At 36.7% G+C, this 14,131-nt stretch overlaps 1 protein-coding gene across 1 annotated transcript in view; it reads left to right on the plus strand.

Annotated features, from left to right (window-relative positions):
- The window catches only part of ABCA13 (ATP binding cassette subfamily A member 13), a 208,996-nt gene that overhangs the window by 69,054 nt on the left and 125,811 nt on the right, over positions 1-14,131 (plus strand). Inside the window, 7 exon segments of the mRNA XM_075705757.1 lie at positions 1,670-1,783; positions 2,886-2,976; positions 8,686-8,862; positions 10,936-11,236; positions 12,061-12,175; positions 13,407-13,527; positions 13,530-13,729. Of these exon segments, the coding sequence (XP_075561872.1) occupies positions 1,670-1,783; positions 2,886-2,976; positions 8,686-8,862; positions 10,936-11,236; positions 12,061-12,175; positions 13,407-13,527; positions 13,530-13,729 (1,119 nt within the window).

Genomic DNA, 14,131 nt, shown 5'->3' on the forward strand with positions numbered 1-14,131 from the left:
TTCTAATAGCTTCCTGATGTGTAGTGTGTGTGTGCATGCATATGGTCTTTCCCAAGTCTCTCAAATCTTTTTATGATAGGCAATATGTATTTGTTCAATTTCCTCTATGCTGCCTTAAATAGTGTCTGTACCTCCTGCACACAACTTACCCCTTTGCTCCAGTTAACCTCTTTCAAATAAGCTCTTACATTACATAAAGTTCATCTTTTCCAAAAATCCATGCTGCTGCAGTAATTTTTTTTTTTTTTTTATTGTTTGTATAAGGAGGTTGAACACAAGCACATTATGGTTACTGTAGCTCTTTGAAAGTGACTTCAGCAAACAAAAAAAAAACCTGTGCCATTCAGAATCAAGTCAAGAAGCACTAAGATCTGAGCTCAGTAGAGCTGCTTGATATAACATTTTCTAATGATGTCTGAAAATTTGATCTCCTTGTGTTCTGGTGTGACCTGTGCTTGCTCTGTACTGGGGAAATAGCAATCTCCCATTTTGGCTGTTTGCTACCTTTGCAGCCTTTCTGGTCTCCCTTAGCTTGTCACCATCATGCCTGGACTGTGGGTTATGTGATCCTGATATTCAGGCCTGGGATTTCAGTCCATGAGGTTTCTGTCTTGCTTGTTAACAGAAGAACTTGTTTAGCTGATTTGACGCCGAACTTTAGTTTAACATTTAGGATCACTGTCTCTTTGAAAGCGGAGTGGGGAATCTCGTGGAAGTTAAATGCATAAGTTCTTTCAGAAAAATGAAATTATCTGCAAGGGTCTCTTTGGGAACTTCTGTGCTACAAACTGGAAGAAAGAACCACCACAGACTGTTTTCCCATGTTGTGCTAGGAGTGGTATTTTGCAAAAGGCACTTAAAATATTATGGCAAAAATTGTGTACTTTTAGTAGGAATTACTGCAAAAAGTGTGGTCCCAAGCTGGAGTTTACAACTCATTGCAGACACTCTGGGAAATGTCACAATCTCTACCATAATAACAATGCTGGATTGTTCTTAAATGTACTTCTGTGACTGATAACACCAATTTAAACAAAAAGATACTGCAATATTTTCTAACCTTGAGTACACTTGTGATCTGTTTAAAACAGGCTGGAAAAAAATTGATGGTTGTTTGCTAGTGGCTGAGAGAGAAATTGTAGCTTATGTTTGACTGGGACAGAGAATATTTTGCTATACTCAAGTCTTCCTTTGCGAGAGTATTTTGAAATAGATTGATAGGTCAGTTGAATTTATTGCCCAGACCATGCTTCCAGCTTTCACTTTTATTATATATTCAGTCAAAGTAGTTTGAATAAAAGACCCACAAGGTGTGCAAAAGCTGTCTTTTGAATATGTCCTAACTTTTTTTTTTTTTTCTGTCTTTCTGAAGCACCTCTATGATACTCTGTATGGAAGAGACATTATAAAATATAGAGGTCTTTATGATACTTCAGGTAGAAAATGTACATGTTGCAGGAAGACTTTTCTTTGATTTGCTTGGTATTCAGTGACTGCAACAAATACTTTTCATTTCCTAAGTAGAAAAAAGAAAACATGTATATCCTTACTGCTGACTATCGAAGTGAAATGGAAAGGAGTTGCATAAGATCTGAAGCATGCCAGTTTTTCTTAAGATTTGCTATGCACACTTTTTACTTCATTTGTCTTCATGTATTCTTTTTCCCAGGCTAATTTCACTTTTGGTTTTGTGGAGAACTTGAAGACTTATTCTGAGACATGGCTTAAGATGTCTGGGGTTTTTAAAACCAGTGGAAATGTCCTCATGGTCTCACGACTGAAGGTTGGTGAAGTGTGGGAGGGCTTCCTATTTTCCAATTATTTGCTGTGTGATCTAGACAGAACTTCTATACATGTAAAACTGCTCATCTGTCTGGCTTCAGGTTTAAAAAGAGCTGAAAAAGAGGCAGATTAGCTTTAGGTTATGAGCCTACAGTTTAATACTGAGAAACTTCTGCAGTAAAAATACTTGAAAAAAAGCAATGTTACCTTGCTATGTCCAGTATTACCAGGCAATAGGGAAATAAAACAAATAGGTACACCTACAAGCTTTATACACTTATTTAAAACAAGCGTAGGATTGTAGGAAATAAAATACCTTCTGGAAATTGCTTGTTTGAGACTTGCTGTTTCCAACATTGTGTGCAACTGATAAAAAAATGGCAATGTGGGAAATACTGACAAAATAAGAGCATTGTTGTTACTGGGATTTTTTGCATACAACATATCTGTGTCTCCCCTCCCCTCCCCCTCAATAAAATTTAGTTTTTGCCATGTTTAACTTGTAAAAACACGCATGGCTGTTACACTTGGGGAAAATAAGCAGAATCCTGTCATGGCCCATACATGTCAGTTGAACTGTTACTTTTAAGTTCAGTTAAGGAATGATGCTAGTAATCATGCATTAGACTTGCAGATCCCAGGATGCTCTTTTAGAGCTAATAATTTTTTTCCCCCTTAAAACTTGGCAAATGTGGTAAAGAAGATAAAATAATATAAAAGGAATTCCCAAATGCCAGTTTTTGAAAGAAATTTATTTTACTACTGCCAGTGCTAATAGTATAATGGCCCAAAAATCTTGCAGAAAAAGAAAATGGGTTTCTGTCCCAGCAGACTTGCAAGGACATTAGAATGGACTCACAGTTAAGATATTTGCAGTAAAGGAGGACAATGATGTACAGCAATGGGGAGTATATATTCTGCTGTTTATTTGAAATATGTGGAGTTTTTAAGAGGGGAAGACTGAAGACATGGAGAGGCTAAGTGACTTCTCCAGTGTTATGCAGGAAATCTTGGTAATGGAGTTGAACATGAATGCATATGTGTATTTTATATTTCTTTAGAGAAGATAAACCTGATATAACATCTAACACTTTTCGTTTTAGGAAGCACTGCAAAGTAATTTCATAAAGCACTTTATAGAAAGTAATTTGGATATTGACACGGAAGAACTCTTTAAAAAAATGCAAGTATATGGTATGTACATAAAAGTGCATGTACTGATTACCCTGATTAGATTTTAACTTGAACTTAGAACTACGTTCAGTTGAAATTGAGTGTTTTACCTACTTAAATGATACTAAAGTACCAGACTTTAAATTCTCTTGTTGAGTTAGTCTCAAATAATTCTAATTTACTTTAAATTTAAATACTTTAAATTTAATTTACCGGTCTGGGCCCAGATCAGCAGGTCCATGGCCAGGTCCACAGCCAGGCTGTGGTGTGGTGGGAGCTGCAGCCTGGAGCAAGCCCAGCCACAGCTCTGTGCCGCCCTGATGGGAAAGGAGTGGCCCTGGCTCCGGTGCCTGCGTGGGGCTGCCCAGCGGTGTCCCCCTGGGCCACAGCCATCCATGGCTACGCCCTTTCTGCATTGGTACTGAGCCCTGGCAGCCAGACCTCTGGGAGCAGAGGGCATGCCCTCCAGGGCCAGGTAGCCATCCCAAGGGGAACAGTTTACAATGGAGGACATGGGGATTATTATGAATACTTTTGTGTATACGGGGATTTAAGGAGGAGAAGAGAAAGGGTTATGCTGGAAATTTAAGTTACTTAAAAATTTTATAAGAATTTGGTAATTGAAAAAAATTCAGTTATGTCCTGCTGTCAGCAGGGTAGGTGCATGATAATTAAAATTGTTGCTGACATGCCACAAGGAACTGTCCATACCAAAGCAGAGTCTAAAGTCATTTAAGAAAAGTTCCTGATTCTAAGGACCAGAAAGAGAGGAAAAGTGGGATAAGATGCAATAACAGATAGTGTGACATCATGTACAAAGGGAGCTGGGTGCTTACTAGAGGAGGATAGTGGTAGATAGGACTGATCTGTGCAGTTTGTTATCAGTGAGTGTTAGGATAATTAGGAGCCAGACACAAATCTCTTCCAGCTCTTCATTGGAGGAGGGCAGTGATGAGCTCTCAGATGCCCTCATGAAGGGGCTGTGTGGACCTCATTACTGGAAAAAATGAACTTTACAGCAATACGGGTTATTAAGTCTGCTCTACAGTCAAAGAATTAAGTCTAGAGCTAAAATAAATAAATGAATGTACCTGAAGGACAACTTTTATTGGATTTCAGTACCTACCTCTAAGCAGGAGATGGGCAAAACCCACTGAAGCTCCTGAGAGCTTGCAAATGATGAAGTGTGTTCTCAGTCTTAAATTGTACTACTGCCCTGAGCTGTTGCTGTCATGGTTGGTGTGAGATGAAGTTCTTGGCTTTTCTTTTGCACACAGGATGTGACATTTAACTGAAACTGGCCTTGGTTTGAAGGCTGTGTTTGAAAGCTAGGACTAGCTATGCACACTTTCTCTAAGAAAAACGGCAAATGGTGTCCAGAATTCAATCCAGGAAGTAAGAATCTGGGCTCAGTATTCTCCTTAGGCGAGGGACTCAAACTTTAATCCCCTGTTTCTCAGGAAGATTTTCTTAAGCACCAAACTGTTGCCTAGTCTGGGTCAGGCACAGTTCACCCCTCATGGTGAAGCTGGATCACAATAGAACTAAAAAAAAACCCACAGAATCACACAATTGGAAAGATAGCGGGGAGGAAAGAGCAAGTCTCTTAACCCACAAGGCCTGCTGGAAAGAGCTGTCTCACTATATTAGTTGAGTAATAGATGGATTTTTTTTGTTTGGATCTAACACTGGGAATTACATGATAGGTTATGGGCAAACAATACTTCATTCAGTAGATTTCAAGATCTCTGAAGTTATCAGGTCCATCTTCACTGTTGCAGACAATATCATCACAGAAATCTGTGCATGTGTTTCTCAAGTTTTAGCTTTTTAACAGAGCTAAGGACATTTGACAATATGTAATAAATGGTTAATAGTCTTGGATGGTGAATACAGGCAATCATTTAAGTAGAATGGCTTATGAAACTAGAATTTATTTTAATGGAATACAGTCGATAAAATTAACATCTTATAAAAAGTGAAAATCAATATGGGCTATAGATCATAATAGCATTTAAGCCTTTGTGAAGCTGATCTTTCCAAAGTGCCAGGGCACTCTTCTGCATTTACACTTTGATTACACTTCTTACAGATTTGCTTTGTCATTTTGCTTTTTGAAAAATGACTATGCCCTCTTATTTCTATGTTGGTTTTGTATATGCTTTCTTGTTCATTTTATTAGTCTATAACCATATGCAGCTGTCACTGTAAACACCTGTTCTTATGGGTTTTTTTGTGGGTTTTTTTTTTTAAATTTCATTACTTTCACACTGTATCAGTTTTTTGGTCCAGTAATTATCTTGCTTGGATCCAATTAAAGTCTTAAATGTATCCATATATGTTATTGGTTTTACCACTCACAATCTGTTTATTTCCATCCAAAGCTCAAGTTTTCTAAAATCACCTAATCTGTATGAGTACGTATTTTGTCTTCTAAATAAAGCAAATATTCCCTTGCTTTATTACATCTACACTTGCATTAAGATGAATTCTAATTTTGTTCAAATCCAAGGTGTTTGTATCTTTTTTTACCTCTCTACAATGCTATAAAAATGGTTAACAGTCTTAGCGATGTTATTCACCCTGGAACTCCTGCTGGAAAGTGTTATGGTTACAGAGTGGATTGATGTAGAACGCTTCCAACTTCTTTATATAATTACCATGCTATAAGACCTCACAAAGTTATCAATTTCTAAAACTGTTTTACAGGGTTACTGTGTCAGTTTTACTCATGTGGAACAAAGTAAATATTTAACTGAGGGCAGAAAAGTTTGTGGTTTTCTTTTTAAACCCTTCTTTACTTTCTAAACTAGCTTTGTGTGGGCAAGGCAACTGCATTCCTCTATGCTTGCTTTCTGACCCAGCAATTTGCAATAATTTCCTCGGTGTAACTGATTTTATATAAACCCTGTCCTGCTAAAGCTTGTAAGCTCCTTGCTGGGAGCAGTCCTTACAAACCTCTAGAGACATTGTGAGGCGGCTGTGCTGCAGGCTCTTCTTTTAGATTCTTGCTTGCTGAGTCTCTCTCTTGTCCTTCTGTGATTTCTCCCAGATGTGAAGTGTTGTTTCACTACCAAGGAATCTCCCTTATGGAGGGCTACATGTGCCCTGGGATGTAACAGCCAGGGTAAAAAAAAAAAAAAAAACAAACAGGCAGCTTTCCTCCATGCTACCCTTCTGCTGCCCTCACGGGAATGAAATAGTTTTATGGAAAGCTGGAAACAAATAGCTCTAACATTATCACTAAAAACTTCCGCCACCAAAATCACCTGATAATTAGAAACCTTCTCCTAATTTCTGACCTAAATTAATTAATTACTGGTTTATTCCAATTTATTCTTGTGCAACCTTTTACTTAAATAGCACTTCTACCTAGCAGATTTACATAAAACAGTTACTTCCTCCCAGTTACTTAATGATAGGTTAAACAAGCTAAGTGGAAGATGGGGGCTATGTTGGTATGTAGCAAAGTATGAAGATAATAGTGAAAACAGATTTGCCGAGGGTTTTTTTGTTCATAATTGCTGCATTTATAATTGGTAAAAATACAAGATAGGCAATTCTATAGATTCTAATTCTAAAAGCTTCCTGTGGATTGTATCTGTTCGTATATACGTGTTATATCTATGCTAGAGTACAGAAGTTCATGCACATTGTGAAAGACAATATTTTGCTTCCAGAAATATTTAAGTATGCTGTACTCCAAGCAAGCAGCAAGGTAGTTGGTATTTCTTATGCTAAAATACTCAATATTTTAATTCATAAGAGAGAAGGGGTTTTAGTTAATTATTGATTTCAAATGAAGGTCTTTCAAAGATCAGGTGGTGAGGAGATCTCTGGTGATTTTTTTTTGTGTGTGTGTGTGTATATATATATATGGCTGTATATTGTTACACACACACATATATATAAAAATATACATATATATTTGAAAGCTTAACCCTACTACTTGGGCTTAATGTTAGGAATATTCTGTTCTCTCTAATGCCACAAAAGAAGTAGCAGCATAGGTATTTCCTTTGTTGTCCTCCTCAAGGATAGCAGTAAATAAGACATAGAGTATCCATATTTGGTGCTGTTTTCTCTCAACCCATGAATTCACCCTGTTATTGCTTGCCTGTCTTCTGAGTTCTAGACTATCAGTTCCTCCACTTTTTCTCCTTGTGATCTTTATCTCTTCTCACTGGTAATCATGTCTTTTCTCCACACTACTCCATATATTTTTCCATGTATCTGCCTTCCTATTGTAATATTTCCTGTTTTGACACTGAACAACATCTATGATCCAGGGTTTGTCTGTGTCCTGGTTTCGGCTGGGATAGAGTTAATTTTCTTCCTAGTAGCAGGCACAGTGCTGTGTTTTGGATTTAGTAGGAGAAGAATGTTGATAACACGCTGATGTTTTTAGTTGTTGCTGAGTACTGCTTATGCTAGTCAAGGACTTTGCAGCTTCCCATGCTCTGCCAGGTGCACAAGAAACTGGGAGGGGGCACAGCCAGAATAGTTGATCCAAACTGACCAAAGGGATATTCCATACCATATGATGTCATGCTCAGTATATAAGCTGGGGGGGGTTGGCTGGGGAGCAGCAATCACTGCTCGGGAGCTGTCTGGGTATCGGTCGGTGGGTGGTGAGCAGTTGCATTGTGCATCACCTGCTTTGTATATTATTATTATTATTATTATCATTATTGTGTTGTTATTGTTATCACTACTATTTTACTTTATTTCAATTATTAAACTGTTCTTATCTCAACCCAGGAGTGTTTCTCACTCTTACTCCTCCGATTCTCTCCCCCATCCCATCAGGGTAGGGGGAGTGAGCAAGCGGCTGCGTGGTGCTTAGTTGCTGGCTGGGGCTAAACCACGACAGTCTGTCACCACTATTATCAAATGAGGTCATCACTTATAGTTTTTAAAGCCTATATCTTCAAATGAGTCTTGAAAAATTTAAGATGGAAACTTGTGTTGGATGTTCTATAACATTGTTTATTGCCTGGGAAATTCAGATGTTACCATTAAATCCAGATGAGTTAAGACTGTTTCAAGATCATGCTATCCTTCTGGTTATTCTCTCAAATATAAGGATACAGTACTCTCTCTACATTCTCTACCAATGGATGAAGATCTGAATACCTCCAAAGGTTCAGTGTTTTTGGAAATCAGGCTTTGGTTGAGGTATGCATTCACCCTGGATCCATAGATAAGTTCAAAGTAAAAATGAAGGGGGCATAGGCTTTTTACAGATGGTTTTTAAATGTAGGGCTTGAGTCAAAATGCTTATGCCCTATATAACAAGGTGCTTGGCATATTTGCAGTGTCAAGGGAAGAACAACTGGCCAACACATTACTAGATGAAAGAGATGGGTCTCCGTTGTGATGCTCAAAGTACAGCAACTTGCTTGTATTTTTGGGAGTAGTTATGGAAAGATAAGGAAATGTTAAAATGTCCTACAGCTTCAAGGACATGGACTCTTTCTAGAACTTTGCTAGAATTTGTTGCATGTTTGTTGCTCTGAAATTGAAGGAAAATATAGTTGAGGACTTGTAAAAGCCACTGAAATGTGAACTATACTTCCACAAGTTCACACTAAAATTCCTCTGTTTTAAAAACATTTTCCTTTTTTTAAATGCAAAGGGTATTTACTCTTACAGGATGTACAAGTGAGAACATACCTTTCTCTTCTGTTCATTTAAACTAAGGAAGTCCAATTTGTTTCCTTATCTTAGAAACTATGATGAACAAGATGCTTAACAGCTCAGCAAGTAAACAGATTGACATGTTGTCACAGCTTGTAGTAAATATCTCTTCCTGTGTGTTACTGGACCGTTTCCAGCCTTTTGACTCTGTTGAGAAATTGGAGGAGAAGGCTCATGAACTCATACAGCAAAATAATTTTTTGGCTAGTAAGTACCTTATTTAAAATGTATATTGACCAAAACCATCAGCCTTTGTAGTTGTTGTCTGTGTTTATAAGGTAGGTTAAGCTTACATAGTTTCAAAGTATGTATCAAAACACATATAATACAGGCAAAATAAAGCACATTTACCGTAGAGGTATTTCCCAACATTTGAATACTGTAACATATGCTGTAAAGACTAATTGTATTATTGTTTTAATTGTGGAACTGCCAAATGAATCCTTGGAGTCTGTTGTTTCTAAAAAAATATTGAAAAGAATAGTCATAAATGTTTAAAGTAGAATAAAATGAGCTGAAAAATGTATAGTACTGAGGAAACTACTACTTATTATGACAAGATCATCTAGTTTACATCCTTTTGAATTTTAACTTTTGTATTCTTGGCTTTGCAAAAAGGAGGAAAGAAAGGGTTTTTTTTGGTAAGCTTTATTCTTAAACCAACACCTCAGAGAAATTAACTTGTTTATTCAGAGTAAATAAATTCTTAAGCAATGGATATATTTCTTTTCTTCCCTGGGATTACACTCTCTATCCTTTTCCTGCATTATATCCTTATTGCTGAGGATTAATTAATTGTACAAAAGACTTTAAAAGACAAGAATGTTTTTGTTATTACACGCGTTTTCTCTTTTCACATAAAATTCCTTAAGTTGCATGTAGCCTTTCCAAAAGAGAGCCCTATTTAAGTCTATGTAAAGTGTACCACCTTTTTTTCCGCTGTTGTTTTGGTTTTTATTGTCTTCCTGGACTCCTGTAAGTACACAACAGAAGACATGTCAAAGCAGTTCTAGAGAATGAAACTACTCAGTCTGGAATCCTATGTGCACGGTACCCCAATTTGTAAAATGTAGAAATGATCACCCTCCATCAATATAAAACCAACAGGCCATACCATGAGATAAGGAAGATTTCTCAGGAGTACTTCGTTGGGAGGGAAATGGTTTGCCCCTTCAAGGGAATAAACAGACAGATACATCTTGGCCCTCAGAAGATTAAATTGTCAAGTTCTAGATCCATTTTGCTTCCACTTACATGGGGAAAGGTCGTATGCTAATGTAAGCCAAGACATTTCTTGGGAGCTTTTTTGATACTGTGGCCTTATAATCTTTTCACATGCTTAAAGAGGGAAGATGGCATTTTAAGGGACCTAATGTGTCCAACATGTCAATATTACATGCTCAGATACAGGCATACGTTCCTTTCCATAGATAAAACTAAAGTGGAATTTTCCTTTCTTGCTTTGTTTGTAGTCTTCAAAGCCTTTATAGACTCATGAATTATCTCAGGAAATTAAATGTTTGCATAAATGGGAAAATGAGGTTGGCCAGTTGAAAAAAGAAGCTTTACAGCAAAGTAAAGTATTATATATCATATTATCTTTCAGTTCCAGGTGGTAGGTAAGATATCTCTCCCCTTTCTTACATCTCACATTCATCAAGAAGGCCTAAAAAGTCTGGGTCATCCAAAAAGAAAATACAACTAATTTGCTGTATTTGACTTCATCTTTCCAGCTACAGGTTAACCATCTGCTGTTTTTTTTCTACATTGCTAGAGAAAATAAACATGCACATTCTGCTGTGCTAAACCAGAAGATTTGTAATTGACTCGGAAATTAAAAATCAGAGTAAATTTCAGTGTGTTGGTACTGTTTACTTTGTCACCTGCTTTGAGGAGTTGTTATCTTTTGATGGACAAATTTTATGGCCACTGTTTTTACTGTGGAATTGAGATCAGTTCCCCAAAAGGGACTAAATCTGGATACAAAGAGAATAAACCAAAATTCAAAAAAATCACAGAAAGAATTTTCTCAGATAAAAATGATTGTTGCAAACCGATTTATCATGTGAGTAATTCTTTACATTTCATATTCATGAATGTAAAAAATGTAAGTTGCTATGAAACCTACCATTCTTGTGTTGGGATGTCAAGCAACTTTAGAGGCCTGCCATGACAGGTGAATGTATCCTACTATTGTATGATAACTGGACATAAGTTATCTATGTAAGTAGCATAAATCATATAAGCTTGGGTATGAAGTGCCTTTTCTTCTTGCGTCAGGTATCATCTTCGATACGCCAAAGAACAAGACACTAGATTCTAGCAATCTCCTTCCATGACACATTTCATATACAATTAGAACCAGTGTTCTCTACAGCACGAGAACGGATTTGATTAAAAACCCAGCATGGAAATCCCATCCCCAGAAGTTGCCAGCTGATGGGTTTAAATACAACCACATCTTTATTCCTCTTCAAGACATGATTGAAAGGGCCATTATTTCAGCACAGACTGGGACAGATACCTCAGAGCCAACCATTCAGGTGCAAGCCATGCCTTACCCTTGTCATACCAGTGATCTGTAAGTAAACTTTCAGCTTTTTAATTCAAGATATTATCCTTATAAGATTAGTGCTAGAGGACTTGGGAAGCTGCTAGGTCTTTGTAGTGGGTGAGTGTATATCTCAGCACAGGATTGATCCAGTATGTACAATACCAGAATATTACAGTGTAGCAAGCGTTGTTTAACAGCTGTGACCACAACACATTATGCAACTTTTGTCTGGCAAATGACCCCTTACAGGCTGTTTGCAGCTATACTGTGGTGTAGTCTGCTGGACAGAGATTGCGTCATGCATACTGTGCAACTAACTTAGATTATGCTAAGATATCCAATTTCCATCCTTAGTTGTCCTGTACACAAACTGTGAATTGCTCCCTGGTATATGTTGAAATACAATGCAAAGTTGATGAAGCAAAAGAAAAAGTGTAGGCCGCTTCTTTGTAAAACCATCAAAACATCCTGATTATTAGAATTTAATCAGTGGTAATAAATCTGTTAAAGTGGAGCAAAAGTTGACTGGCTCATGTTATTCCTTTCTGTCCAAATATATTACTTTGCCGTAGACACAAATCTGAATTCTGTTTGACTCTGGAGCCTTAAAGAATGATTACATCAGTTGTATTGTTGACAAATACTAATATAATATTATAGTACCAATACATACATTTAACTTGTTACATGAAAAATAAGTAACTCTAACCAGAACAAGAAGAAGTCTTATTGCTCATGTCAGATCTTTTGTGCATACTTTGAGAATAGTCCCAGTATTAACCTATTAACATTCTGCTAAAGAATATTTTTCCCTTGGGGGCTAACATCTCTGCATATATTTTCTTTCATAGATTCTTGAAAAATATAGGGTTTTTTTTCCCACTTATGATGATGTTAACATGGATGGTTTCAGTTGCTGCCATGGTTCGCAAGCTGGTTTATGAGAGAGAAATTCATCTTGAAGAGGTAAGAGGCAGATTAGCCTCTGAAAATAAAATATGTTTATTAAACTGTACTGAAATACAAAACTTAAACTTTGAGGTACAATTACGTCCAGCTGGCTTTGTTTTCAGTTGTTTCCTCTGGGCAGTAGGTTCTAGTTCTAGCTGCCAACTCAGACTCACAACAGTTTGAACATCAGTCCTCTTAGTATACAAATATCATCCCTGAGAAAAAAAGCAATAAGCAAAAGATCCATAAAAGTTGAAGTTGGAACCTGTTGTTTGGAAAAAGTCCTTGTGATTAGAATGGTTTTTATTTTAGATTCTTCTTCATGTTTTGATATATGTGGTCTAAAATAATAAAACTTCCTAAACCAAATTAAAAAATTGCCATGTACTGTGTAGTTATCAGAAAAATAAGGGAGCATGACACAGAAAAAATGAGACAATTATTTGCTTATACCAACAGCTAGTCTTAGCAGGTACTAAGCATATGGAAAGACAGGGGATTTTATGATACATTTTCTGTATGGATAAATATACTTTTTTTAAAGAATTATACTGGTCTTTATGCTGCTGGGGTAAGATTTTTTTTAATTTGGGGAATTATGTAATTTCTCTAAACTTTTTGCTGTAAGATAGGTCTTTTTTTTTTAATGCTTTAAAATATTAAATAAACTTAATAAAGTTAATTTTGATCATCTTATGAGAAATGCTTCAGAAGTAGTATTAGGTTGTTTCCAAAAGCATTTTTTTAAAAAAGGAGGGGTGATACCTCATACCTGACTAAATTATTTTTCATATGCTAATACATAAAGGTTTACAAATGTATCTGTATGTTACTTTTAGTTCAGCAACAGGTTGGGAAAAACTATTTGTTTACACAGTGCTGTAGATACCCTCTGTACTTTTTGGAGTATAAAAAGGCAAACTCCTCACTGGAGGACCCAGTAATCCGACATCTGGTCTTGCAACCCTATGCAAAAGAGAGTTGTGCCTCAGCACTGGGATTCTTTATGTTAGTATGTGATAAGCTCAGAGGCAGCCCTGCTCAGAACTGTGTTTGATCCAGGAGAGAGAGCAGCAGAAGGGGTAGCACAGGAAAAGGGAAAAGAGATGAGTAATTTAAGGAGATGATGATATCCTTTAGGGAGCTGGTAGTGTCTTGGTAGCAACATGTTTTGTTTAAAAAAAAAAAAGAGAGAGAATAAAATTTGTTTCCTAACTTTAAATCTCTTTGCTATGTTGTCTTGCAGTATATGAAGACAATGGGTGTACATCCAGCCATTCATTTCTTTGCTTGGTTTCTGGAGAATGTCATTGTGCTCACAATAAACAGCTGTGCTCTGGCCATCATTTTAAAAGCAAGTGGTATCTTTGCAATGGCTTCCTCATCTTCCTTTTTCTCCTGGATTTTGGCGTTACAGTTATTATGTTAAGCTATTTTTTAGGAGCTTTTTTTAGCAGTGCCGATACAGCAGCTGTGTGTGCCAGCCTTGTGTATATGATCAGTTTTTTACCCTACATAGTTTTGTTGGTCTTGCAGAATCAGTTGAGTTTCACCAACCAGATTATAATGGTAAATATTTATTTTCCTTTTCTAATTTTTCTCCTCCAACCATGCTGTAGATTTCCATAGTTTTGAAACTAGACTATAATCTACTTATTTTTTTCCAGGTTTCTATTTGCTTTTGTGTTTCACTGAAAGTAAGTCACCTTAATAGATATCCAACTGACAAAATGTTTTGATTGTAGAAAGGAATAAAAAATACACTTTCAGGGAAATTTTGTAAACCTACAGAAAATATAAGGAACTTGCATTCCTCGTGCTCATGAGTTCTCTTTATGCTTTGGCCTCAAAACTTTTGTAAGGTTATTGTATACCTGATAGGTATACAATATATCCTGATAGCCCAGGAAGCATACCTGATAACATGCCACTCCTGAAAGTCATTATTTGTTTAGAGGAAAACTAGTGATT

Source organism: Pelecanus crispus, chromosome 2 (assembly GCF_030463565.1).
Source record: "Pelecanus crispus isolate bPelCri1 chromosome 2, bPelCri1.pri, whole genome shotgun sequence".
Lineage (NCBI taxonomy): Eukaryota > Metazoa > Chordata > Aves > Pelecaniformes > Pelecanidae > Pelecanus > Pelecanus crispus.